This window comes from Sphaeramia orbicularis, chromosome 17, assembly GCF_902148855.1.
Source record: "Sphaeramia orbicularis chromosome 17, fSphaOr1.1, whole genome shotgun sequence".
In the NCBI taxonomy this organism is placed as follows: domain Eukaryota; kingdom Metazoa; phylum Chordata; class Actinopteri; order Kurtiformes; family Apogonidae; genus Sphaeramia; species Sphaeramia orbicularis.
This window is the reverse complement of record NC_043973.1, coordinates 29,534,030-29,561,170: the sequence shown is the minus strand read 5'-3', so window position 1 is coordinate 29,561,170 and position 27,141 is coordinate 29,534,030. Positions and strand designations below refer to the sequence as shown.

At 36.6% G+C, this 27,141-nt stretch overlaps 1 protein-coding gene across 1 annotated transcript in view; it reads right to left on the bottom strand.

Annotated features, from left to right (window-relative positions):
• The window catches only part of b4galt2 (UDP-Gal:betaGlcNAc beta 1,4- galactosyltransferase, polypeptide 2), a 356,229-nt gene that overhangs the window by 55,048 nt on the left and 274,040 nt on the right, over positions 1-27,141 (bottom strand). Inside the window, exons 5-6 of the mRNA XM_030161145.1 lie at positions 24,514-24,701; positions 6,583-6,705 (exon numbers count right to left, since the gene is read on the bottom strand). Coding sequence (XP_030017005.1) covers positions 6,583-6,705; positions 24,514-24,701 — 311 coding nt within the window. The remainder of the gene's footprint in view (positions 1-6,582; positions 6,706-24,513; positions 24,702-27,141) is intronic.

Below are 27,141 nucleotides of genomic sequence, written 5' to 3'. Positions count from 1 at the left end.
GAAAAAAAGAAGAGACAATTCAAGTTTTAAAGATAAAAGTGATACATTAATCCTGTTACAACAGTTAATGCAAAGCCCTCTGTTCTTTATGAAAATGCTATTGCGCTATAAATGCTACTGCTGACCAGCGTTGGGCAAATTATTTTTAAAAAGTAATAATAGTTACTAGTTACTTTTCCAAAAAAGCAATTGAATTAGTAATGGAATTACTCCTTCATGAATCTAATTAGTTACCAGGGAAAGTAATTATTGCATTACTTTTTCAAAAAACCTTCAAATATGTAAAAGAAAACTGATTTTTGAGTGTTTTACGGGCCAGTTGCATAGAGTAGAACATCATAAACGGTACTTCATTTAACTTCATATTTATTGGAGTGTGAACAAAATTAAAAACATCCCTGAACTATTAAAGCAGTGTCATCTTTTGTGCATTTTACTGCCTCTCATTCTTATCCTTTGGCAAATTTGAGTTAAGGAAGACAGGTGATCTCACTTTTGCCATCTTGAGGCGACTTCTATCTGATAATATTAGTCCTGTCTTAGAGAAAATACTCAGTCAGATGGAACCAATGTTCCCACTTAACGGAACTTCTATACCATGACTTTGGTGAGGCTGGGGTCCACCAGGGCCCGCCTTTTCCACCACATAAGGGGATCTGCATTTATAGGAAGAAGATGCTCCTCTAGTTAATCCTACATTTCCACTTTTTTCAGTCGCTCCTCCCTGATACAGCGGTAAATGTCTCCAGTCCAGTCAGTCAAACTCACTGATAACTCCTCCCCTAAATTAGTAGGGAAGTCAGTAGTCATTCACATGAAGGTAGCGTGGACTACTCAGACTCATGTGGCACACAGGTGAAGCATGAAGGCAGTGTGGGCAATTTGAATATAAGAATATAAATTGAATGTGTAATAACCTGCTAACTACGTCCAAGTACTTTTAATTCTAATTCAAATGTGCAATAACTTGTTACCTCTCAGTACTCTTATTATTATTATTAGTATTACTATTAATTTTTTCTTTAGCTTAAGGCTGACAGGCCGTAAGCTATTGTCGTCATGCGGCATCTGGTGTCGTCGTCGTCTGTCGTTGTTGTCCGTTACAAAAATTTCAATCGTCTTCTTCTCCGAAACTACAATTCCAATTGACTTCAAACTTGGTATACAGCTTCTTTAGGATGATGTCAACAAAAGTTAGTGAAATTATTTGGATCCAGATCTGATTCTGGATTTGGTGTGACTTTGAAAAATTTTCCCATCATAAGCGATAGGAAATGGATGGATGCAATAACTCAGTAAATATAAATGATATCACGTTAAAATTTCTACAGTCCAGCCCTGATGGGGAGATGACCAAAACATAATGTCCACATGCTGATCAGGATCTTCTTCTGGATCTGGGAACTTACGGATAATTTAACATGGGCTCCTATGGGGAAAAAATTTCAATCGTCTTCTTCTCCGAAACTCCAGTTCTGATTGACTTCAAACTTGGTATACAACTTCTGTATGATGATGTCAACACAAGGTATTGAAATTATGTCGATCCAGATCTGATCTGGATTTGGTGCGACTTCGAAAAATTTTCCCATTATAAGAGATAGGAAGTGGATTGATCCAATAAATCAGTATCAATGATATCAAGTTGGAATTGGAATTTTTTACAGATCTGATTGGAATATGACCAAAACATGGGCTATTTCTGTAATATAATAAATACACAGAACTGGGTGATAATAAATGGCATCTGGATACATTTCCCAAAGCTTTTAATTTGGCCAGTAAGCTACAGGGCCATTGGTCCTATTTTTTATAATAGTCTATTTTACAAATGTGTATTTGTGCTTGTATGTGCAATGGCGGTTTTTTATAGGTTTTAGCTGTGTTTATGTTTTGTATCTGTCTTTTTTGTCATATCTTTACCTTCTTTTTTTTTTTTTCCTAACTCCTTTTCTGACTCAGGGAAACGCACAAGAATTCCAATGTACCCATACTGCTATGTATCTGTGCAAATGGCAAATAAAGTATATTCTTCAAACAAACGTCTCACAACGAATCAGTTCTTATCGTTCACTGAAAACGAACATCACATCTCTCATGCCTGGCTGAGCGAGCCAGGACGGATAACTGCTGTTAGATATCAGTGCATAGTAACGCAGCACATTTCACTGCCGGTAACGGTAACAGCGTTGTAACGTTTCAAACCGTAATTAATTAGATTACTCGTTACTAGAAAATAATAATGGCGTTACTAACAGCATTAAGTATAGCTATAAACCCAGTTTGGTATGAATTCAACTAGGAGTTTTGCTGCTACAGACATTAGAAATTTCACTCATGACAAGTAAATGGGAAAAAAAAAAAAAGATTTAAAAAATTCATAAAAAATTTAACTTTGACCTACGGTTCCCAAAATGTAAGCAGATCTATTTTGCATCACTGGCAATCTATAAACCCAATTTGGTATGAATTCAACCAATAGTTTTGCTGCTAGAGTGTTAACTATAAAAGACACAAACAAACCAAACTAAAAACAATACCCCTTGCCTCCTCGTCAAGGGGTGGGATAACTATAGTTTTTGGAGTACATGCATAGATTTGCATTAGTAACATGGCAAAACCTGAATTGCTGCAGTCAAAACATATTTCATTTTTTTTACTCTAGGATTTTAATGATATTCCTGCTCATCACTTCACATTTCACGGAAACTGAAATAGTTGAGTTGGAGTGCAGAAAATATCTAGGGGGGAATCTACAGCATATAATGGTCTAGTGCAGATACCGTCCAAAAAAGGTTAGAGGTTTAACTTCATCTGTCATCCTTGGGCATATAATTGCACCCACACACAACCACTCCATGAAGCACACATGGGTCTGTTTTATCGCATCTTGGCTGACTCTGACAAACCACTGTAATCTCCTCCATACTGCTCTGACTGACATTGTCCATTCTCAAAAACACCAATTTTCAGATTCTCTACTTGCAGTTTTTCTTACACAAGTGTTAGAATGAAAGCAAAAAGATAAGCTTCCTAGTGTGAGGGTGATAGACGAAGGAAAAAACATGGGAAAAAAAAAACAGATTGGAGGTTACATTTTATGAACAACTCTCCTGCTGTGGCTGTGTGTGGATTTGTGTTTGCAATTACTGTTGTGATTTCTGAATAAAAAGGTATGTTTATGTAGATGAAATACTTTTTTTTTTTTTACTTCACATGACAAATGAAAATGTCAGTTAAAAAAATCTTTACACTACCTTCAATGTTTTTTTTTTTTGTTTGTTTGTGCAGCAATATGAAGCTGACATTTCCAGTTTGTCGATGTGACTGACAGAGGTAACAGGTGCAACAGCGGGGGATATATAGAGAATGTCATTCGCTATTAAGGCGCCATGCAAAGTTAGCTCCATCATTTCTGAGTTAAATCCATATTTATTGCATTTAGGCTTCATTATTCTTTAGTTCTTATTAAGTACAGATGGATGCACTGCTGTATTATTCATTTGTTTAATAGCCAGAGCATCAGTTCACCTGGTAATTAAATCATTTTAAGTCCTATCAACCATCTGCGGCGATGATGAATTAAAATTGCCTTCTAAGCGGCTCAAAGCATTTAAGCGGTCTTAAATCTGTGTGTCTTTCTGTCAAACAAATATTCTTCTCGCACATTTGATTCCAGTACACTTCCACAGTAATGTCATTAGTGAAGTTAGGCAAGTCATTAAAACCTGACTGAAGTGCTTTGAAAGGTTAATTTATTTGCTAATTTTTCTCTTTCCTTTAGCAATTATAATAAATCAGCCGCTCCACAAAGAACTTCAGTATCCCTTTCTGTTGACAGATTTGTTGTCACCCCATTTTGCCACCTGCGTAGTATCAAACATTATAATGTGCATTATTGCAATGTTTTGTGTGTGATGTTTAGTTGGTGTTCTAGAGGTAAGTTGCCTACGTTGACAGGAATTCCCAACAATGACATAAAAGTGACAAATTCATGGGGCCCAGCATTTGTGGGGGGCCCACAGAGCAGAGGAGGGGGTCCAGTGGATACAGGCTAGAAGTTGTGAAAATTTCGTGCAAGACAGAGGCATAGAAGTCGTGAATCAGACGTTGAAAGCATGCTAAGTTTCAGTTTCATTTTCATGCTAGCGCAAGTGATGCTCCGACAGATCGACAAGATACTGAATTTTCTGAAAGGGCCCACAACGTTTAGCTTTCATGGGGCCCACAATTGGTAGTGGTGCCCCTGGTTTGACCATTAAGCCCTTTTAATACTCAATGTTAAATACTCATATGTATACAGATGGAGCATTCTGTCCATTCTCTGGGAGCTCTGGGAGCCAAACCCAAATGGTGCAGTACAGTACCATCGGAAACCATTGGGGCAACGCTGAAATTTGAACACAATCATTTCCAGAAATGTTGCAACTTTTGGAAAAGTGAGTGCATGAGTTAATGAAAAACTACTGACATATTTACAGCTCATTCATTCATTCATTTTCTGAACTGCTTTGTCCTCGAGAGGCTCGAGGGGTCACTGGAGTCAATCCCAGCTACCTATGGACGAAGGCGGGGTTCACCTTGGAGGTGTCGCCACTTCATCGCAGAGATGAACAACCGATCACTCTCACATTCACACCTATTGAGGACTTGCAGCTGACGTCACTGGTCATGTGATTGTTGTTTACACCACTATATTGGTAGGCACACTATCTGGATCCAGAAAGTCAGAACTGTTGCTTTATATTGTGTTTTTCTTTGGACTCGTGTTTGCGTGTTTTGTTATTTGCGAGTATGTCTGCTTGTGATAAAGGCACCATAGATGAGTTTACATGTTTGTTACCAACAGTGATGCGCGTGCAACTCGGAGGCAAAATCACAAATACCAGCTACCAGCTTGCTCACATCAGCCGTACACCTCCAGGCTCTGCCCCGGAACTGGTGAATGAGCCGATATGTTACCTCTAAAACGGTCCATGAACTGTCTCTGTCCAAAAGCCCCTCCCATCTTCTCTTTCACGGCCGCATAATTTGACTTGACCGCATTGGGAAGGCTGTTCCATAGTAGAAAAGCAGACTTGCACAGACGGGTGGGGAGTATTGTCACCAGCTCCCCACTGAACTCACCGGTGTCGCCCGCCGTAGCTCCCACTGCCACTTCAGCTGAGGAAACTCTGGCTGCCATTGCTGGCAAAGGGAGCAGGTAGATCCACAATCAATCTGTCTCTCTATAGGGTGATAGTCCAGGGGAAGCCCTCCTGGTAGGTTTAAAGGGGTCTTCATCACCATACCGCATGATGACAATTCTTTTTTTCCACGCCGCTAAGCGCAACAGGCATGTGGGCTAACTATACTGAGAAGCTACGCTAACCGCGGTAATAACTATAAACAGCGGTGGGCAGAACAGAACCACCGCTGCCACCAATGGAACTGAGTGGTCTTTCTGCCTAACTGATACTTGGTGAAAGCTAAGTAATAAATGGCACACAGGAGTTTAGCAGGTCCATTGTTTGACACGCTACGAACTCGGCGTGACTTCCTCCTCCAAGACTTAATGTATGCATACGTCACATGAAACTCATCTATTGCAACCAACCGCAACACATGTGATTGCCATGATCACACTGCTTAAAGCTTTACGTTATTGTAGATCTACATAGGAGAAAGATAAATAACACCAACATTGGGCAATTGTACGATCCAAGGAAAACTTGCCTACCAATATGGCGTCGTAAACAGAAAACCACATGTTCATGTGACGTATGTGCAAAACCTCAACTGGCAATTTAGATGAACCAGTTAACCTATTAGTGCATGTCTTTGGATGGTGACAACTAACACTGGCGATAGCAACACAGTAATACCTCCTCTGTCATCGCTATGTTTGTTATTATTGACTTTCTTCTTCTTCTCCCTCCTCTCACTACTCTTCTTCTTGGTATTTGGCCAGTAAATTAATTCAGAGCGGTGCCCTCTGGTGGCTTCATTAACAAACGCTCATGCCAATGCAATGGACACATGGGAGCATAAAGACAGTGACATTTACATCGTTTGAAAAGCATGAACATAACTGAGCATAAATGAACCTTCAGGTGATATGTGATAGGAAGGTTTGGCGGTTCAAATCCCACTCTGTCTCAGTCATGTGCTGTTGTGTACTTGGGCAAGACACTTCACCCTCCTTGCCTCCAGTGCTGCTACTCACACTGATGTATGAATGTGTGTGAATGTTTGGTGGTGGTCAGAGGGGCTGTAGGCATGGACTGGCAGCCATGCTTCTGTCAGTCTGCCCCAGGGCAGCTGTGGATACAAATGTAGTTTACCACCACCAGAGGGAGAATGTGAGAGCAAATGAATAATGGATCCACTGTGCGCTTTGAGTATGCATTCATAGAAAAGCGCTATATAAATCTAATCCATTATTATTATTATTATTATTATTATTATTATTATTATTATTATTATTATTATTATTTATTTATTTATTTATTTATTTTTTTTTAAATTATTATTATTATTATTATTATTATATGATGATGATGTGATATTTTCACTGGTGATTCAATCCAACTCTACACTCACCGGTTGTAGATGTCATCATCCTCTCCTCCCCAACCCCAGTACTCATTGGGGAAGCCGTTGATCTTAAGGAACTGTTTTTTACTGAGGCCGGAAACTCCACCAAAGTATCCTGCATAGGGCAGCCTGTAGGAGAGACAAGAGGGTAAGGAAGAGGAAGACCAAATATTCAGTGATTTGAGAAGAATTTACTGTCTTTCTAAAGAAGTGCATGGTGCATAAGAACCATCTGGATGTCTGGATGGACCTCCTCACCCTCATCTGACTAGATGGACCTCCTCATGTGACCCCACCCTACTGCTTCTTTACAAACTGGAACTACATCCGCAAATGGATGTACGGCAATCCTGGTTTTATCTACAGCCTGTAGAAAAATAAATAAATAAATAAACTGAAATAAAGTGAAATAAACCAAAATAAACTCAAATGAACTCAAATAAAATAAACCAAAATAAACTGAAATAAACTAACATAAACTGAAATAAACCGAAATAAACTAAAATGAACCAAAATAAATTGAAATAAACTAAAATAAACCATGGAGTGGATCTCCCCGAGGTTTTTCTTTTCCCAGTGGGTTTTTGGAGTTTTTCTTTGCCGAGAAAGAGGGTCTAAGGGCGGGGGATGCTTGAAACATTAATCCATTTGCTTTATCTACTGTTTATTTGGCTGTTGTTTATTTTTATATTTAACTAATTCTGTAAAGCTCTGTGAGGCAACTTTGTTGTGATATGGGGCTCTAAAAATAAAACTGAATTGAACTGAAAAAAATTCTCAGGTCCCAGTAAAATATAATGCCAAAACCAAAAATTATGAATGTTGTATTAATGAATGGAAAGAAATACATGATTATACAACAAATGCCTCACACATGTCACAAATCTCCCAGTCTTAACCTCCTCTGCTGCATCAAACAATGAATTTACATGGAAAATCTGATATGGGCTCATAGCAAAAGTGGTAAGCAAACAGAGGAGATGTCTGTTGTTATTCATGCAAATCAGAGCTAAAGCGTTCAGTGGGTAAAGTGATTGTAGGCAATCAGACCTTTTTAATAAAGTATCTTATCTAAATGTGCTTTTAAGTGGATAATTCATGGATGCCTTTTTAAAGTGGATAATCCATATCCATTTAAAATCCACTCAAAACACATAAAGAACACAGTGTTTTTCTGCTTACGTCTTTTGATGGCTCTAAACGTTTTCGTTTGCCTGTTCTTACCACTCTGATAGTATCAACGTTTGAAGTGTCCTACTTCTCCATCGCATTAGAAATAATGTGACAAAGACAAATAACATCTTACAGGAGATTGAAAGAGGAAAAGAAATGAGATCAGAATATGAAGAATTATGAACACAGGAGTGACGGAGGCTGGAGTCTGTGTTGTGATGAAATTACCAGTCGTGTGTTTTTTATATTGTACATGTGTGGATGTAGTGGATGAAGACGAGTGGAAAGACTAGTGAAGTGGGACAGGCGTCCTCTGGGAGCGTCATGACAGGAGCCTGGAGTCTAACCGGAGGGTGGTGCATGTGCACGCGTGTACATGTGACTTAATTCTGCACGCTACAAGGTTGTCAAAATGTCTGACAGCTCCCTGTTGAAAGTTGACAAGCAGGAACTAATGATACTGTATGTTTCCACACAAGATCTTGCAGCAACCATATGGTGAAGCATATTCGTGTTTCTGCTCGTGCTCAAGAAAGGACGCACACTAGAGTAGAGAGGAAAGAGGAAAATAAAAGAAACACGTACTGAAAATTGGGTAAAATGTTTACATGATATTCTGGGGAACTTTGAGAAGTAAATTTAAATTTTTTATTAAGCTGAGACAGAGAGAGTAAACACAACTCTTATATAACCGACAAGATTGCAGCTCCATAAACTTTGCATTTGCCTGAGAATTTTCCAAGAAACACATGATATGTATTCATCAAATCGTTAGCCTCATAGCATAGTCATACACAATACGGACAAATGTATTGGGACACGTTAAATTCAGGTGTTTGTTTTCTAACAGGGATCTGGGATACAAAACAATAATGACCAATGTCATAATATAGTTTTATATTGTGATAAATATCATATTGATCATTAATACTGATGTTTATATCTCAAATCAGCATGAACAGGACATCTTTCAGCTGTAACCACAATGTGTCCCAATATTTTTGTCCATATAGTTTATAAACATCAGTATTTCCTCAAAGTTTAATGGGAGATTTTTCTTCTTAAGTGAGATGTGAAGAAAGTAGATGGTTAGTTGTGGTAGAAAATTATTATTTACACTCAGAGCATGAAACATATCTTAGAAATTTAGAGGCAGAACATTTAAAATCAGTCATGAATAAAAACAAAACAACAAAATCAGTGTTGAGGGAAACTAAATAAAACCATGTCTGAGGCATTTTGGAAGCAAAGATCAAAATGTAAACAAAACTAACCAATGGAATGAAATATTTATCATAATATAAAACTATATTATAACATTTGTCATTATTGTTTTGCGGCCCAGACCGCTGAGAGAAAAGAAACACCTGAATTCAACGTGTCCCAATACTTTTGTCCATATAGTGTATGAGTTAGGCAGTTATGCTTTGAGGCTAACGAATGGCAAGTCAAGGAGGTGGTGGAAGGTAAACATAGCTGTTTTGGTGTCAATATGAGGGAAAAAGTATTAAAACACCGGTGTCAAACATGCGGTCCAGGGGCCAAATCTGGCCAAAGGGTCCAGTCCGGCCCTTAGGATGAATTTGTGAAATGCAGAAATTACACTGCAGATATGAACAATCCTTTTAGTTCAGGTTCTACAATCAGACCGATTCAATCTCAAGTGGGCAGGATTCAGTAAAATACGATCATAATAACATATAAATAATGACAACTCCAAATTTTTCTCTTTGTAAATGTAAATATTTTCATGTGTTTACACTAAAACAAAGTATAATTTCGCAAAAAAAAAGTGAATAACCGGAACAAATATGAACAACCTGAAATGTCTTAAGAGAAGTAAATGTAATTTTAACAAGATTCTGCCTGTTATTAAATGTTTTGTGTCTGTAGATCCACTGTGATCTGCAAGTTCTAATGTACATGTGTAAATGATAAACTGAGGCAGAATATTGTTAAAATTACACTTATTTTTTCAGTTTGTTCATGTTATTCACATCTTTTGAAAGGATAGTTTGTAGATGTAAACCTTTTCATAATGTAAATTTACTTTTTTCACTCTAAAACATAGAGAAAAGTTTGGAGTTGACATTATTTATATATTATTATGTTATTATTTTACTAGTTCGGCCCACTTCAGATTAAATGTAGCTGAATGTGGCCCATGAACTACAATGAGATTGACACCCCTGTATTAAAATAAGACCACGCTGTCCAGGAGTTCCTCTGTAGCTTTTCTTTTCTTTTTTTGGCATATATGACATAAATACACAAGCCCATTACTGAGATATTGGACCAAGGTACAAAATCAGAATAAACTGCTGAGGTGCCAGTTTTTCACTGAACAAACAAACAACGGTGCACTATGAGACAATGGCATAAAACCTTAAAGACCTAGAACTATTTTTAGGATGGCTTCCAAATGAATTTTCTTCTACATTTGACCCTTCATAAGGGATTTATCACCATTTATCATAATATTATCCTCTGCGTTTTGCATTTTTTTCAGTGGAAATCAGGTTATTTTCCTTTAATTAATTAATTTACTGATCACGTCAATGCTTGTACAAGCTCAAAGTAAATTCAAGGATTATTATATAAAAATAGAGAAAAAAGAAACAGAAAAAAAAAATACTTTCAGCAAAATCTATCATTAACTGAACATAAAAACGATCACCTACTTCATGTTATACTGCTAAAAACTGACTTATTTTAATGCAATGATAGCGTTAAAGCTTCAGGAATTATGAAACATTCTAGATGTGTAGATACCTTTGGTGGCCACCTTCAGTGATTAAAAGAGCATCAGTTAAAACATGCAGAAATATTAAAATTAGTGCTGGGCAGCGATTAAAATTTTTAATCGCAATTAATCGTGTGGATTTCTGCTTAATCGCATAGTTATATTGTGGGGGGGGTTGCCGGCATCAACAGCGTGTATTTCCTTTAGGTGATATTTCAGTGAAGTATTCCGGTGGTAAAAATAATTCCACATGTCAGTGCTTACAAACAACTGTGCCCTTCTCAACCCCACCATCTGAAGACATTTAAAATGAAAATGTCCACAGGAAAGACCGGTACTTTTCTCCATGTTTATGTCTACACCAGTTTATTTTCAGTTGTGAGTGATTGACAGGAGTCTTAAGCCCACTAATAAGTACTAATACTAATAAGCCCAATAATATGTGATGTTCAGCTGTTAAAAGCAAGCAAAGAGGGCTATGTAGTGGTCGGAAAAAGTTGCACTAATGTATGTTTTGTCCTTTCGGAGTTACCGTAGTCAGTTTGGACATAAGGAACTAACAGACATGTTTCTTTCACTCAAGAATGAATAGTATAAAATATCTCTGATGTGAACCTTTGTTGCTGGAAAAAAAAAGGCGTAAATCTTAAATTAATCTGTAAATGCTAATTGTTAGCGTGTCTATGGATTTTCCCATTCAAGTTAGCATCGAGCTAGCGATCTTTTTCCCATTCATTTAAATGTTTAATGCCATGTAAGTGTACTAAGGCAATGAACAGAACTGAGAGATATTTTGTTTGTATGTTGCAGTTTTATAGTGAGTCTACAGTAAAAGATTTGGACAGAAGTTTTGGGTGTCCGGCTTTTCTTGGGAAACCTGTTGTCTATCTGCTGAGCTAATCGCTACACACACAAGCAGAGGCAGAAGAATATGAGCTATAATTGTACTGTCCTCGCTAAGATGTCTGTACTTAGTCTGAGCTAGACAGCGAGCTAAACTGTGAATTGACGATGCAAGATATGTCCTCTTTGAAGTTCGCAGCTACAATGTACATACTTGACATCATGCAGATTGACAGAGTGAAACTATAAAATAAAGACAAAATAATTCAATTAGTTACGTCTATTAATGATATGCATATTCACGGAGAATGCATAGATGTAATTATTATAAACTTAAATTAACTGCTAATACAACAATCACATGGTAAATAAGTAAACGTTAGTTCAAAGGCTGGCATATTATACCTAAAAACAACCAATGAATTTACATAAACTTAACATGAGCCTGCATAAAGAATTAGCAACCCATCTGCGACTGCTAGCATAAACAAATTAGCTTAAACATATTAATAACACGTTGTAATAAACACATCCAAAATAATGTCATAAACATGTTTCTAACGGCATGTTTGCATGTGAAATTATTTAGCAAACAACAGAATGACTGATACATACAGGCGTTGAACTGCAGGAGTTAAAGTTTGATTCAGCATTACTCGGAAAGTTCGCTCTTTTCTCCTCTCAGCTACATGCACAGTTAACACAGAGCACCGTGTGGAGCGCCAAAATAAAAGCATGAGTTTCAAAATAAGAGTCCGTATGTATAAATGAACTAAGACTTGCTTGAAAGGCAGAACGGCATTAATGGGAGATTAAAAAAAATATCGGCGTGATTTAATGAATGCGTTAACGCGGTAATAACGCGTTAACTTGCCCAGCCCTAATTAAAATATATTATTTCTGTTCATTTCCTGTTTTACACTGATGAATGGAAACTCATTTATGCTACATAATGCTTATGTAATGTCACAACAGCTGTTTCTGTTCATAGTTCCATTACTTTTTTCTTGTATTAATGATCGGAAAGTCTGTGTACGGTCTTCTCCATTGCATTGCCCTTCTGCTTTAACTGCAGTATTTTATCTCTATAAGTTGAACTGCTTTTTGTTTCTTCTTTATTGATGCTAATATTTTGATAAGCTTTAGTGACTCTTTAAATAACTGTACATGTAGATATTTACATAAGCAATTTTTACCTTTCACTCTCTCCTGCAAAATGTGCTAACTTTTTAAATTGTTAACACCTTACACATAATGTGCAAATAAACTAAAATGCCAACAATAGTTACAGTTTACATAATCTGGTTAAAATTCAACAAACATGTTTTAAACACTTGAAGCTCCATTTGTCGCCAAAGGGCGTGTTACGCAAGAGCCAATTAAAACACACCGAACGGTCAGAGACATTTAAAGTACTGACTGACTCATAGCATTGTGCAACAGGAAAGAAAACATGCCACCATAATTTTTGCTCAGAGCAATTTAATTATTTTTTCTGCTCAGTTAACATTAACAAGTCAAACATCTCTTCAGTCATGATTCACTTTTGCTGCTGTCTGTATGTTTGATGCATTTGTGGAGAAACCTCATAAAGACAGTTGGTTAAACCTGAACAGATTGAGCTGTAATCTAGAGCTGCAGCTACTGATTATTTTTTAAATTAATTAATCTATCAGTTATTTCCTTCTATTTGATCATGTGAGTAGGTGAAAAAAATAGTAAAAATGTGAAAAAAATGACAAATAACTTGTCCTTTATTCCAGAACCAGCCAGAAAAAGGACCACAAAAAGTCTAAAAGTACAAGGATATACTGTATAAAAAATATATATATATAGAAATAACAAAAGCAACAGTATAAAAGTATATATAAAAATATCTATGTATATAAACAACAAACACGTCAATGTGCACTGTAGTCTTAAACACTTATCTACAACTTTTTAACAACTTAGGATGCTAACATACGACTTAAAAAACAAATGAGTATTTTCTTATATTTAATTTACTGATCATATAGATGTCCATAAAAGCTCAGATTAAAGTTGAAGGTTATTACATCAAAAACTGAGAAAACTGAAGAAAACTTAACTTTTTAAGTCAAATCTATCATTAACTGAACATAAACCCAGTGTCTCCATCCACTGTCATTGATCCAACTCCATGAGTTTTACTGGTGAATTAATGTTGTAGAAGATGATGGTGTTTTCATGGTAACTACAGAGCCTCTGAACGTCCAAATGGGTCATATCTGATGACCACGAAAAGACGATAAACTGTATTCTACAACAATTATTTAAATGTATTGATAGGATTACTGGATCAACAGGTGTTAGACATTTTAAATCAGTAGATAGTTTTGGTCGTTGGTGGATGTTTGGGTCTTTACGGGGTAAAAAATACTCCATAGTATCGTCATAACTGTCACCTGTATATTCTGCATAATTGATACTGGACTCACTTTTGTGTGTGTGTGTGTGTGTGTGTGTGCATTTGTGTGCCATTTTTTACTTGACTGTTTTTTTCTTATATACTTTCATTGTGTTTTACTTGACGGTTTATACTTATATTCTTGTTCTTGACTTTATAATTCATGAGTGTATTTTATCTGGGCATGTTTAGCCGCATTATGTAATAAATTCCCATTATGTAATAAAAGTTCAAAATATAATAAGAATGTCACGTCAGCTTGTAATAAACCCACATTATGTAATAAATTGACGCATTTTGTAATAAACTACGTCAATGCATTATACAGTCTACTCTCGTTAAACCGCCCGCCGTTATACCGCCATTTTCGCTCACCACCGACCAAAACCATTGCACAAAAATCCCCAATGCATTATTCCATTAGCTACCGCCATTTCCGCCTATCGCCATCGGCCAGCCCAGTTCCATGCACAAACAACACTTATACCATTGATTTCCCGACCGTTATACCGCCAGCGTGATTGCCATCGAGTACACATAAATTTTAACAATGCACTGAAACAAACGCGCCAGACGCTGATCGCGACAAGCTACGAGTAGGTCTACGGAACGGCCACCGTTCATTTATCGCAGAACACTCAGTAGGTCAGGATGTCGGGAAGAGGACGTGGGATTAAGCCAAAGCCTCAAGATGATGGGGTGTCATTTCCCGACACGGTATAATAATGCTTAAAATGTTTCCCCACTTTAAATGATCCCTTACAACGTAACAGAATCAAGATTTATTTAGAAACGCAATTAGAACAGGTTAACGGAGGCAGCATAGACATCATATAGTAAAGACATGCACATTATGGACGCAACCCGTTGTAACGCCATTTTCGCTATACCGCCAATTTGGCCGTGAACGGAAGTTGGCAGTATAACGAGAGTAGACTGTATAGTAATTTTTTTCACATTATGTAGTAAGTTATTACAATTTGAGAAATTTATAACAAAATACACTTGACACATTTTTATTAAAAAAAAAAAAAAAAAAAAAAAAGTAATAACATGGTCCATTATGTAATAACAATCCAAATTAATATAATTTCAGAGCAATTTAGAAGAAATTAGTCACAGTAGCTACAGGTAATGTAATTAGAACTTTAACCACACAGTTTAAAGATTATTTTAGCACATTGTTATTCTATTGCCGTGTCAGTTGTGTCTGATACAGTATCTTATGATCTTGGAAATGAACCATGTTATTACATTTTCCTGAAAATAAAAATGTGTCAAGTGCATTTTATAATACATTTCTCAAATTGTAATAACTTACTACATAATGCGAAAAAATTTACTATATAATGCACTGAGGTAGTTTATTACAAAATGTGTCAGTTTATTACATAATGCGGTTTTATTACAAGATGGCGTGACATTCTTATTACATTTTGAACTTTTATTACATAATGGGAATTTATTACATAATGTGGCTGAACAGGGCACCTTACAGAATGTACAATGGTATTTTTTGCAATGACAATAGCTTATTCTATTCTATTCTATTCTATTCTATTCTATTCTATTCTATTCTACAGAACTATTTACTGTACAGCATAATGGTGAAATACTGTAAATGAAAGAATCTGTGTTAGGTCCTGACAGATGCTACTTAATTTGGCAGATTTTGTATGTGTATGTGTGTGTGTGTGTGTGTGTGTGTGTGTGTGTGTGTGTGTGAAATGGATTACAAGGTGACCCCTCTGCTTAGGAGGCCATCAGGTGTTGCGAGGTGCTAGTTTAATGGAATGGCTCTTAATGTGTGCCAATGTTTTTACCATTTATCACAAAACTTCCAGTGCTTTTACAAGAGAACAGCTAAGGTTCTTTTCCCGAAATAACACCGATGCTGAAATACAGTACGCCACTGGAGGTTTCATAAATTTGCTCTCTGCCTTAAGACTTCATTGTCTGTGAGAATGACACCTAAAGTCAATTCCATTAGTACGCTTCTTTTTTTTTTTTTGCTGACTTTCCATCCCCTCAATTTAGAAACCCCTTAAACACTAAAACTGAACGGGAGTAACAAGAAACTCCTTAATGCGACTTTGACTGCTTTGACATTGGGAACCAATTCTCCCTAATGATCACATTTTTACATCACTGACTAACTACAATCAATCCCATGACCTTCTGCTGTTACTTTTAACGCTTTTTCTTTATTTTTTAGAAGCCAAAAAAAACGTCTGATGAAACCATTTGAGGTCTTTACAGATTCACTGCTAATAAGGAATGTTCGGAACAGCGCAGCTTACACCTGGTATTGTATTTGTTGCCAGATAGCATTAGCTTATTGAACACTATATCAGGGAACGGCTGAGGCTCCTGAGGGTTTTCTGTGTAGGATAACTCTTGTGGAATGACAGCTCTTGGAGGGTTGGGTCACATTCACTGGCTATGTTTGGGTCATTAATCAATACTTCTGGTGCTTTTAAGTAATTGAGGGCAGGTGTAGTATCATTATGCAAAAAAAAAGGGAAAAATACAAGTAAAAAACAGGCAGTGAATGGGATTTTTTTTTTTTCAAAGCTTCATATCTGTGTGGTTCAGTCATGCTCCTTTCACTTTCTGACCTTTGTGAGAAGCCACTTTTGCAAGTTTAAATAGCTCAGTGATTTCTTTTAATATAATCATTTTCTAGAATTTAGGTTTAATTGCTTATTTTCTTTTTTTCTACCTTCAGTTTCTTTCATCCTGCTGCTGTGCTTTAACTCTGTAAGACCTAAAATTATTTTAACAACAACTTCTAAAGAAATTTTTCTCTAACCGTGACCTTTCCTAAATTACTTATCACCACTAATTACAATATCATTCTCCACATTTTGTATTTTTCAATGAAAATCAGGCATTTTCCTGTAATTAATTTAAAGGTTATTATATCAAAACAAAGAAAACTGAATTAAAAGTAATCTTTTCTGCAAAATATATCACTAACTAAACTGAAAAATTATCAAACTACATGGGTATAATTGAGATTATTAAGATGATGGTGTTCCCACTTTCACTACGGAGCCTCTGAACGTCCACAAGGGTCACATTTGATGTCTGTGAAAAGCAGAGAAAGTGCATTTTACCTGAACTATTTACATGCATCGATAGGATTAGTGACTCAAAAAGTTATGACACATTTTAGAGCAGAAGATGCTTTTGGTCACTGGCAGCTCTTTGGGTCTTTGAGGGTTAAAATGACATTTTTCACAATAACCTGAAATTTGTTTTTAGCTACTTAACCCTCTATAGGCCTAGGGCACTCATTGAAATACTCTGAAATTCCAAATTTCAACTTGAGTGTGTTATTGAAAGACATAACAAGACTTTATAATATTTGCAAAATTTTCAAATTTTTTTATTGTTATGTAGAAAATGAAGGTTAATGAAGTTACCATATATGGTTCCTCACCCATAAGTGGTAAAATAAATAAATAAATACATAAACAAATAAATAAATAAACAAATTAATTAATTAATTAATAAAAATAATAATAATAATTCCAAGAAGTAAATATAAAGAATATAAGAAAAACACATGTATTGTGAAAGGAACATGTATTTTAGAACATTGGAACATCACTTTTAGAACATTACAATAACATAAGAGCTAATCCAGACCCCTGTCCACATCCACATGATCCCTTTGAACATCATTCCTTACATTAGTACCATTACTTCATGGTACCTAACAAAGCAGGTACACTCACTGTTCATGCAGAGTAGAGGTAGACCAATATATCGGCCGGCTGATATAGTGGGCCAATTTATTGATTTTTTTCAATATCGGCACAGGCACCTGTGCGGGCAGCACTTGAAGTTCAATAAATGTTAACAGAGTACTACATGTACATGTATTAATCATTTCATTTATATTGCTGCATAAAAATCTTAATTATCTGAGTGTTTCAGTTGTATTTTCCGGTCAATGTGCTTAAAAAAAAAAAAAAAGAAAAAGAAAAAAAAACATCAGCTGTAGATATCCTCCATCGGCTGACCAAATTTTTAAAATATCGGCACTGGCCTTAGAAAAACCCATACGAGTGGACCTCTAATGCAGAGGTGGATCTTACAGACCCTGTAGAGCACATTGGACCTGAGATTATTGACTCACTGTCCTCACTGTAACTGGTGCTGCCACTGTCTTGTAATGTATGTGGAAATGACCAAAAATAGTCACTTGCCCAAAAAAGGGTTAAATGTTTTCCTGTCTAGGGTGGATCAGAGAATAAACTTCCATTGCCTTATGATGAACTATAATATTTTTTCCTCGTTCATAAATTGGTCAGGATATGGCATAACGCCAACGCAGTAAGTGCAATTCTCATATAAAATACAAAAAGCCCTGTAATTGTGCTCCATCAGGGTTAAGAGTATCTATCCCTCATGCAACAAATCAATACCTCCAGTAGGACAGAACAGTACGTCCTGTGTTTGAGAGCAGTTTTATCAAAGTTAATTAGGGTTTATGTACTGTACATATTTAGTCTAAACTTGTTAGTTATGCTTTGTATCATACATTCTTGTTAGGGCTAGTGAAGTGGGACCAAATTAGAACTGGCAGAACTGAACACTGGTGTATTTTCACGCTAATTTATACTACAGACAACGACTTCAAAGTATAATAAGATTTAGCCACATTAAACACTGCTCTGTCAGTTGTCGAATTAAGGAACTCCAAGGCTTTTCAGTTTTCCCTTTAGGAAGCCACTTGCATGCTTATATGCTAGTCATGAGGAGATGCAACAAATTAGACACATATGTACACAAATATACAGTCAGGTCCATAAATATTTGGACAGTGACACAGTTTGGATCTTTTTGCCTCTGTTCACCATCACAGTGAATGAAACAAAGCAATGGAGATGACAATGAAGTGTGGACCTGCAGCTTTAATTCAAGAAAACTATTGCATAACACATGTAGGAATTACAGCCATTTTAAACAAAGACCTCATTTTCAGAGGCTCAGAAGTAATTGGACAAGGTAAGATTGTAACAAATATGATGATTGCTTTAACCCATGAAGACCCAAATAGCCACTGGTGACCAAAACCAACTACTAATGTAAAATGTTTAATACCTGTTGAGCCACTAATTCTATCAATACTTGTAAATAACTGGTGTAAAATATAGTTTGTCATCTTTTCATGGTTATGGAGAGGAGTAACCAGAAGGAAATATTGGATCAGACTTGGCAAGGTTATTATCGTTAACGAAAACTATCAAAATGATGAAAGCGAGAATTGAAAAAAAAACATTTTGTTGACTGACATAAATAAAAACTATAATTAAAAGGAAAAAAATGATAACTAACTGAAACCGTATTGTGTGTTTATAAAACTAACTAAAACGGATAAAAATTCTCGATAAAATTCCCTTCGTTTTCGTCTTTGTCAATGCTGGATTGATATAAAATTGATTTATTTCCCTCAAGCAATTTTATCTACTGGCACCATATGATATTTAACAGTCTGTCACTTGTGTTCACTTGTGGTTTCCAGTCGTCTTCTGGTCCCCACTCTACTTGGAAACATGGAGACTAAAGTTGGGAGAAAGCAGCAGAGTCCTGTCTGGGATTTATTTGAATACGACGACAGAGAAGAAGAGAAAAGATATAAAGAAACTAAAACTAAGCATTTAGAAAATAACAAAAACTAATAAAAACTAGCAAACCTGCTCTAAAAACTAATTAAAACTAACTGAATTGGAGAAAAAAAAGTTAAAACTAAATAAAACTAAACTATAATGAAAAATCCAAAACTATTAGAACCTTGAGACCTGGTAGAACCAAGAAAGCTTTATGTGCACGATCCACGTCTTCTTCTGTGTTTTTTGCGAGAGCATAACAACGCCATATCCAGGCCTGCATTTGTACTACATCTTTTTCAATAATTTTCAGTGGTTTTTGTGTGGACACAGATATTTCCTGAAATGACTCTGTGTTTACGAAGCACTTTTTTGAAAATGACAAAGAAAAAGATCGGACAGGAAAAGTTGCGGTTTCATGTAGACAAGGCCTACTTTTAGGAACTTCATCCATTTTATCCATTTGCTCATGAATGTTTTTGTATTGACAGTTCCTCATATGTGTATTTTGTTGCTAAATCTACAGCAGACTTCATTATTTTCAACAGGCTTCAAAAACTAACTCCAGTCAAAACCTGTCAAAGTCATATTTAAGACATTTTAAGGCTTAATAATCAGAAACACTGTATATAGTAATAATCTGTATGCACAGAAGACATGTACACATCCGCCTCTCCAAGGCAACCCTCAGGCTACAATTATTACTCATGTGGGTCATTTATCATGCACTCGCCTGCAGCAGCTATAATATTTTTGACGTATACAGTATGTGACTGCATTTCATTAATTAGAATTCCTACTTCACTGAATGAGATGTATTCAACTCAGACCAAGTCAAATATTGTAAGTCAAGCAAAGTAGGCTGAAGACCGTCCTCAAATATTTTAGTTATGAGACATAATGAAAACACTGTACTGAATAAAAAATTTAATTTAATATGGTCTTTCCACACAACAGTTCAATGACCTTGTTCAGAAATGTTAGATTTGCATATTCTCCCCCAGCCTCATTGAAAATTTTGGAATCACTGAATATGCACTACTGTTACTTTCTAAAGTTCATCTGCTGGGCACTAAATGTTTCCTGTGCCTCTTAAAGTCCACTTCATGTACTAATGGTAGGGCTGCATGATTAATTGATTTTAAATCGAAATGAGATGATTTAATTAGGACGATGTTTAAAAAAGGGTAATCATCGAATCAGATTTCTTTTCTCTCCTGTCTCTGGGCTACCGTAGGCTCCTCCTCCTAACTGTGAGAGTGTTCTCCACAGTCTTTGGTCTTCACACACCAGTACACGTACACAAATGGCGTTTGCAAAGGAGGGTCGGTTGTGTGGAATAGGTACGGCTTCGAAGTTTCCGATGAAGACCAAACCATTCCTTGCTGTAAACTCAGCCTGAAGGTGGTATCTGTTAAAGACAGCAGCACAACTAACTTATTTCAACACCTCACACATGCTCACACCAGAGGTTGCGCTAGACATTTTTATTGTTCGTCATTTTGACAGACAGGGTCATAAAAATTCTGTCATAACATATTATTATCCGTCATTTCAAATTCTTATTTTTTAATGATAATGAGATATATTTGGTAGTATTTAATATTCAAAAACATCTCAATGATGCAGCAGCTGTAGTTGCTGCTGGCTGATAAACCAACGTGATATCATGACTCACATAATTCTATACACCACTTTTAATTGGTGTGTTATCTGTAGACATTCTAAGCTTTCCTTGTGTATGTTCACACAGTGTCAAATCCCATGCACTGAGGGTTAGGGTTTGGGTTATGTGAACCACAGATCTGGGCACAAATTGACATGCCATCAAATAACACATGAAAGGTAGAAAATGCGTACATATAGCCCACCAAATGCCATCAGAACTGGAGTATTCCTTGCTTGTCCTTCATCCTTCACCACATCAGTCCCTCTTTTTTCACTGCGTTTATCAATGGCATCACATTTACTGGGCTTTTTAAAATAACTAAGGAGACTCGGCTGTCTTCACAGTTTGCACTAGCAAAGTAGCATCTAATTTTGGCTGAAGTCAGCAAAACAACGAGACAAGACTGGACACTGACTGATTAATATGTACACTGGGACTAACTGGACAGGGGGTCTACCACAGGTGGACTAATGGTGAGTCATGTGACTGCAGTACCGCTGTTGTATTCAGTGTAGTTGTGAACAGTGGTGCTTTTGGTTCTATACAGGTAGGATGCTGTCATGGACTGTTTGATGACTTGTTAAGAGACAGACAGACCAGCAATCCTGCAGCAGGTTCTGTTCAAAGTGTTGTGTGAAAACTTTCTTCCTGGTAGATTATGTTCAGTATTTTAATCTGTCAAAATGATGGACGGCCTTCAGAATTTTCCGTCATTAAAAAAAAAAATTTAAAAAAAATTTGTCTATGATGGAATATTTTCGATTAACGCGACCTCTGGCTCACACAACGGAGTGGGAGCAGTGCATTGCGTTACGGGCTGCACACGGAAACAACAGGCCGACTTCTGTTGTCTTGTGTAGTTTTACCCAGAAATCGAAAATGGAGTTTTTAAAGGGAAAAAAATCTGGATTTTATTTTTGGCCCAAATTGTGCAGCCTTAATTGATGGTGTCAGCTTTGTAAATCACACTTGTAAAAGTTGCCTGCTAGATGATGATTAAGGATAAAATGTGATATTTCATATCCTGCTGGTAGGTCTGACCTTTATGTTCTGATTTTTGCAAAGCGTAGAGAAAGTCCTTCACTTTATCAGGTGAATGTGAGAACGCCTTAATAAAACTGGCAGTGGACTTTAGTTTATCATAATATGTGGCATCACTTTAAACTAAACCCCGCTCAGAGCAGATATTCATGACAAATTGAGTACAAAACTTGCAACTACATGCAATGCACTGGTCTGCAACACTGCAGAACCTGCCACTTCAAACTAATGCAATGATCCAATAATGACCATGGGTAGTTTAAATAGTAACAGCTTCCTCTGTTTTCATTGTAGCTGTCAGCTTTTCAGCCTTTTTTTTTGCTGCTGAATAGAACTTGCAGTGTGTAAAAATGTCAATATGGACAGAGACAGTGAGCCTGTTTACATGACCATAAAAGTCCAATAACTGGGAGTAATCGCATAATTGTAATAATCAGATCTCACACATTTACATGCACTTAAGAAATGCGATAATTGAAAAACCCTGATTCAGACACTCCAGTCCATTATCGGATTTATTTCAGAATACGTACATACATAGTAACCGTATACTTAAACTTCCTGTTGTCTTCTACTTATGTTTGACCACATAACTTCCATTTTCTAAGATTTTACTTGTGTTTACACATCTACAAACGTAAAACAATGAAATAAATCTGAATAATCTGTATGCATGCATGAAGACATTGGAGTATTGAGGAGAAATCCAGGTGTGTCAATCTGATTTCTCATGTTCAGATTACTGTTTTTTTCTGATAAAATACATTAGATTATCCTGTTTACATGGTCACCTGAATAATCTGACAACTCCAGAAATCCAATAATGATCAAAGTTTTGATGTGCATGTAAACAGGCTCATTGAGTTACACTGTACAGCTGCATATCTGATACAGATAAAACACAGAACATTTGGATTCATGTCTCTATCGACAATTGTTTTGAAGTTACTTGTGGTGGAGTGGATGTGAATTCAGTGTTAATACTACGTAAGGACAGGTCTGATGAGAGAAGAGGCGTGTACAATGAGCGTAAATGCAGAATCTGAAGTCAGTAGTGTCCATAAAATACGGCGGATTTAGAAAAAGAAAATAAACTGTCAGTTCTGGATCATCTTCCTGATCAGAGAGAAATCGGTCTTGTTAACAGATATTGTTATGGAGCTTTTATGTGTTTTATTTCTTCAGACCGATAGTTGTTGTTATTACAGAAAAAAATGATAAAGTGTCAAAACGTATCCCATCACCTAGCGCTGATAAAATCATTAAAAACCATTGTAGCACCCAGACCCAAATGCAGACCTGGATGATAACACTGCACTGTGAGGTAACAGATGAGCTGAAGTCCATGAATACCGAGAGAAACACATTATTTAAAACTAGCCGAGTCAAGTGTGATCATATTTGGTTTGAACAGAGCTTTAGGGTGAATATAAGCAAAAACAATCTATGTATTATTCATTCTTTTCATATTCAATTGAGAATCCACAATCGGAAAATGAAAAAAAAAAAAAAAAAAGACTACATTATTCATGTACAAATCAAAAATCAAAAAGTAGTAGTAGTAGTAGTGTAGTTTTATTTGGAGCACATATAATCATCAGGTAACAAAGAACCACACAACATGGTCAAACTACATTTTTCTGCGCTTGAAAAGGAGTGGGGAGAAGTATAACTTAATGACTCCCACCCCTTTTAACAAACTAATAATTAAATTAAATCCGCTTCCTTTGCTTTGGTAACACACTTTTTTTTCTGTATACTTTTACAATAACACAAAACATCCATACAAACCATTCCCATACACTAAATGAGTTATTTTTCATTCATTTTATTGTATGTACAAATTAAAAACTGGAAATAAACAAATGGATCAAATGTCGGGATTCATGTTGACATTTTTGATATCTGATTTTGTATGACCTGGAAGTTACTGACTTCTTTGTGTGTTGAGCTGGACAATCGTGGGTTTGCTAATATTTTGCCTAATGCATTCTGCGGTAATGGAGAATTTCATGTTATTCAGAGGCAGCCAATGCGTTACTCTCAAAGGGGACGACTTGACAACTTAAAAAATCAGCAGGATCTTTCAGGTATTGTTGTTTTTTCTAATACATTGCGGCCATGGTAGCTAATTTTAGTAGAAACCACTTTGCGTAACACACAAAGAAGTCAGTAACTCAAATCAGATATCAAAAATGTCAACATGAAACCTGACATTTGGTCCATTTGCTTATTTCTGATTTTTAATTTGTGCGTACAGTTGAAAAAATGAAAATGATTTGTACATGAATAATGAAATAACGAGTCATTTTTTCGTTTTCAATTGTGGATTCTTAATTGAATATGAAAAGGATGAATGATACACGGATTAAAAACCTGTGCATCTAATGTCACTCTTAGATGAGCGTCATCGCCTCACCTGAAGCCAAACTTGTCCATGGCGATGGCGAAGTGTCTCGGCTGGTCGTAGCAGTGGTAGAGGTTCCGGTCGTCCATTGGGATCAGGTCCACGTCGCTGAAGATGAAGCAGTCGTACTCCGCGTCCTTCAGCGCCTCGGTGTAGCCAACATTCAACAATTTGGCACGGTTGAAGGTGTCCTCACCCAGCTGCAAGGAAAGCACATAAATATCATTATGTCATATTTTATTTACGTAGAGGGAGGAAAACGGAGCTTCATCGCTAGTATATGTCATCTGCTTCAGAGGCTGTCTGGGAAAAATACCTTAAACATGATAACGGCAGAAATACTATGTGAATGTAGCAAACACGCTCAGATTACTGATAACAGATACTGCATATCGCTTTATCAGTCCCATGCACGCATCGTTTTAGGACACAGGTTTCAAACATACGGCCCACGGCCCAAACTTGGCTCACCAAAGGGTCCAATCTGGCCCATGTGATGAATTTGGGAAATGCAAAAATTATATTGAAGATATTAATAGTCAAAAAAGGTCCTGGGTTCGATTCCAACACCAGTTGATTCGTGGGTTCTCTCCGGGTACTTCCTCCCACCATCCAAAGACATGCACTGATAGGTTAATGCAGGCATGTCCAAAGTCCGGCCCGGGGGCCAATCACGGCCCGCGGTCAGATTTTATACGGCCCACAGCTTGGGTTTTATAATGTATTCTTTATGGCCCGCTTGGACTGTTGAACCGAGTACATGAATCATGAAAGTTTCAAAATGCAGTTCCTCCTTTCACCTCATGGTGGCAGCACCACTCTAACTCTATCTGGCTCTGTGACTTTGCCGTGAACCCTTTTCGCTAATTTCTAACCATGGCGCCTGTAAATAAAAAAAAAGGAAAGTTGACAGTGAGGGCCGCCGCTTCCAGGAGAGTTGGGAATTTACAATTTTTTTTCACTGAAAATCGAGGTGATTGTGTTTGCCTAATTTGTCGAGAGTTTGTTGCCTTGTTTAAGGAATTCAATGTAAAGACACACTAGCAGACAAAACATGCTAACGCATACGACAAGCTAGCAGGGAGTGAGCGTTCTGAAAAAGTGAAGCAAATTCAAGCTGCTTTAAACTCACTACAGTGACTCTTCATGTGAACCAATGAGTTAAATGAATTCACCACCAAGGCAGGCTACCAAGTTGCCAGGTTAGTTGCCTATAATTGCTGGTATTATGTACTTGTAGATGTGATACAAATATTACTTTCTGAATGATTTTGTGAAAGACAAGAGTAAGAGTCATATGTTTTCATCTTAAACGTTAACAGACTTTGCATTACTGAGTAATATATGAGTAATGATTACTCATATAAGTCATGTTTAAAATGAATGTGGGGTTAAGATTTTTATCAACTTTTTGGAAGTTTAAGATACTCCATACAGTTTGTTCTATGTTATCTGACTCCAGATGTGAAAGGAAGGCAGAAATGTTTTTTTTTTTTTTTTTTTTTTTTTTTAATTTGTTCACACCTGAGTGGCGTAGATTTGGTTACATTGCCATTTAAAAAAATTATATTGTGACAATGAAAATAAAATTATTGTAGAACAGCACATTTATATGTAATTTTTACTGTTTAAAAAACGTCCGAAGGGACCACTGGCCCCTGGCAATCTCCACATTATCAGATCTGGCCCTCTTTAAAAAAAGTTTGGACACCCCTGGGTTAATGCAGTGGTTCCTAACCTTTTTTGCTTCTTGACCCCATTTTAACATCACAAATTTATGGCGACCCCCGACATTCAAAACAGAGACTTTTTTTTTTGCTAAAATTAATTTGTTTTTGATCATGTAATAGTTTGCTATACTATGTTGCAAATAAATGTTAATTTTAGATGACGTTTAGTCTATATAATGTATATTACTGTGGACAGAGGCAGAAAAGCCAGGTGTAGATTACTGCACAAAGGGAGAATTTGATTTTCCTTGGTCAGGATATGTACAGTCAGTCCAGCTTGGATTTACGAGGCTGACAATTAATACTGAACAAACAAGAACTCAAACTATGAATTATGAAAGAGCTGCAGCATCTGAAACTGACCACAATGAACATTTGACAGATAAACAGAACCACAGTGCTGCAGTTTCAGCTTCTGAGTTTGTCATGTCTTTTATGGATTGGGATTGTCTCTCTCAAGTCATCATATATTTTTCATTGGTAAGTTTTTTTTTTGTTTTGCTTTTATCAATTACTAGAAATTTCAAGCGAACCCATTTGAATTCCAGGTGACCCCATGTGGGGTCCCGACCCCAAGGTTGAAAAACACTGGGTTAGTCCATTAATCTAAATTGCCCATAAGTGTGAATGTGAGAGTGATTGGTTGTTTATCTCTACATGTCAGTCCTGCGATGAACTGGCGACATGTCCAGGCTGGGATAGGCTCCAGCGACCCCCATGACCCTAGTGAGGATAAAGCGGGTTTAGAAAATGAATGAATGAATGAATATTAACTGCCAATGATGTTAAAATTGTTTTAGTTCAAGGGCCACATAGACAATGATATAATCTCAAGTGGGTCAGACCATAATCCTAATAACCTATAAATAATGACAACTTAATTTTTTTCTTTCTTTTACAGCAAAGAATT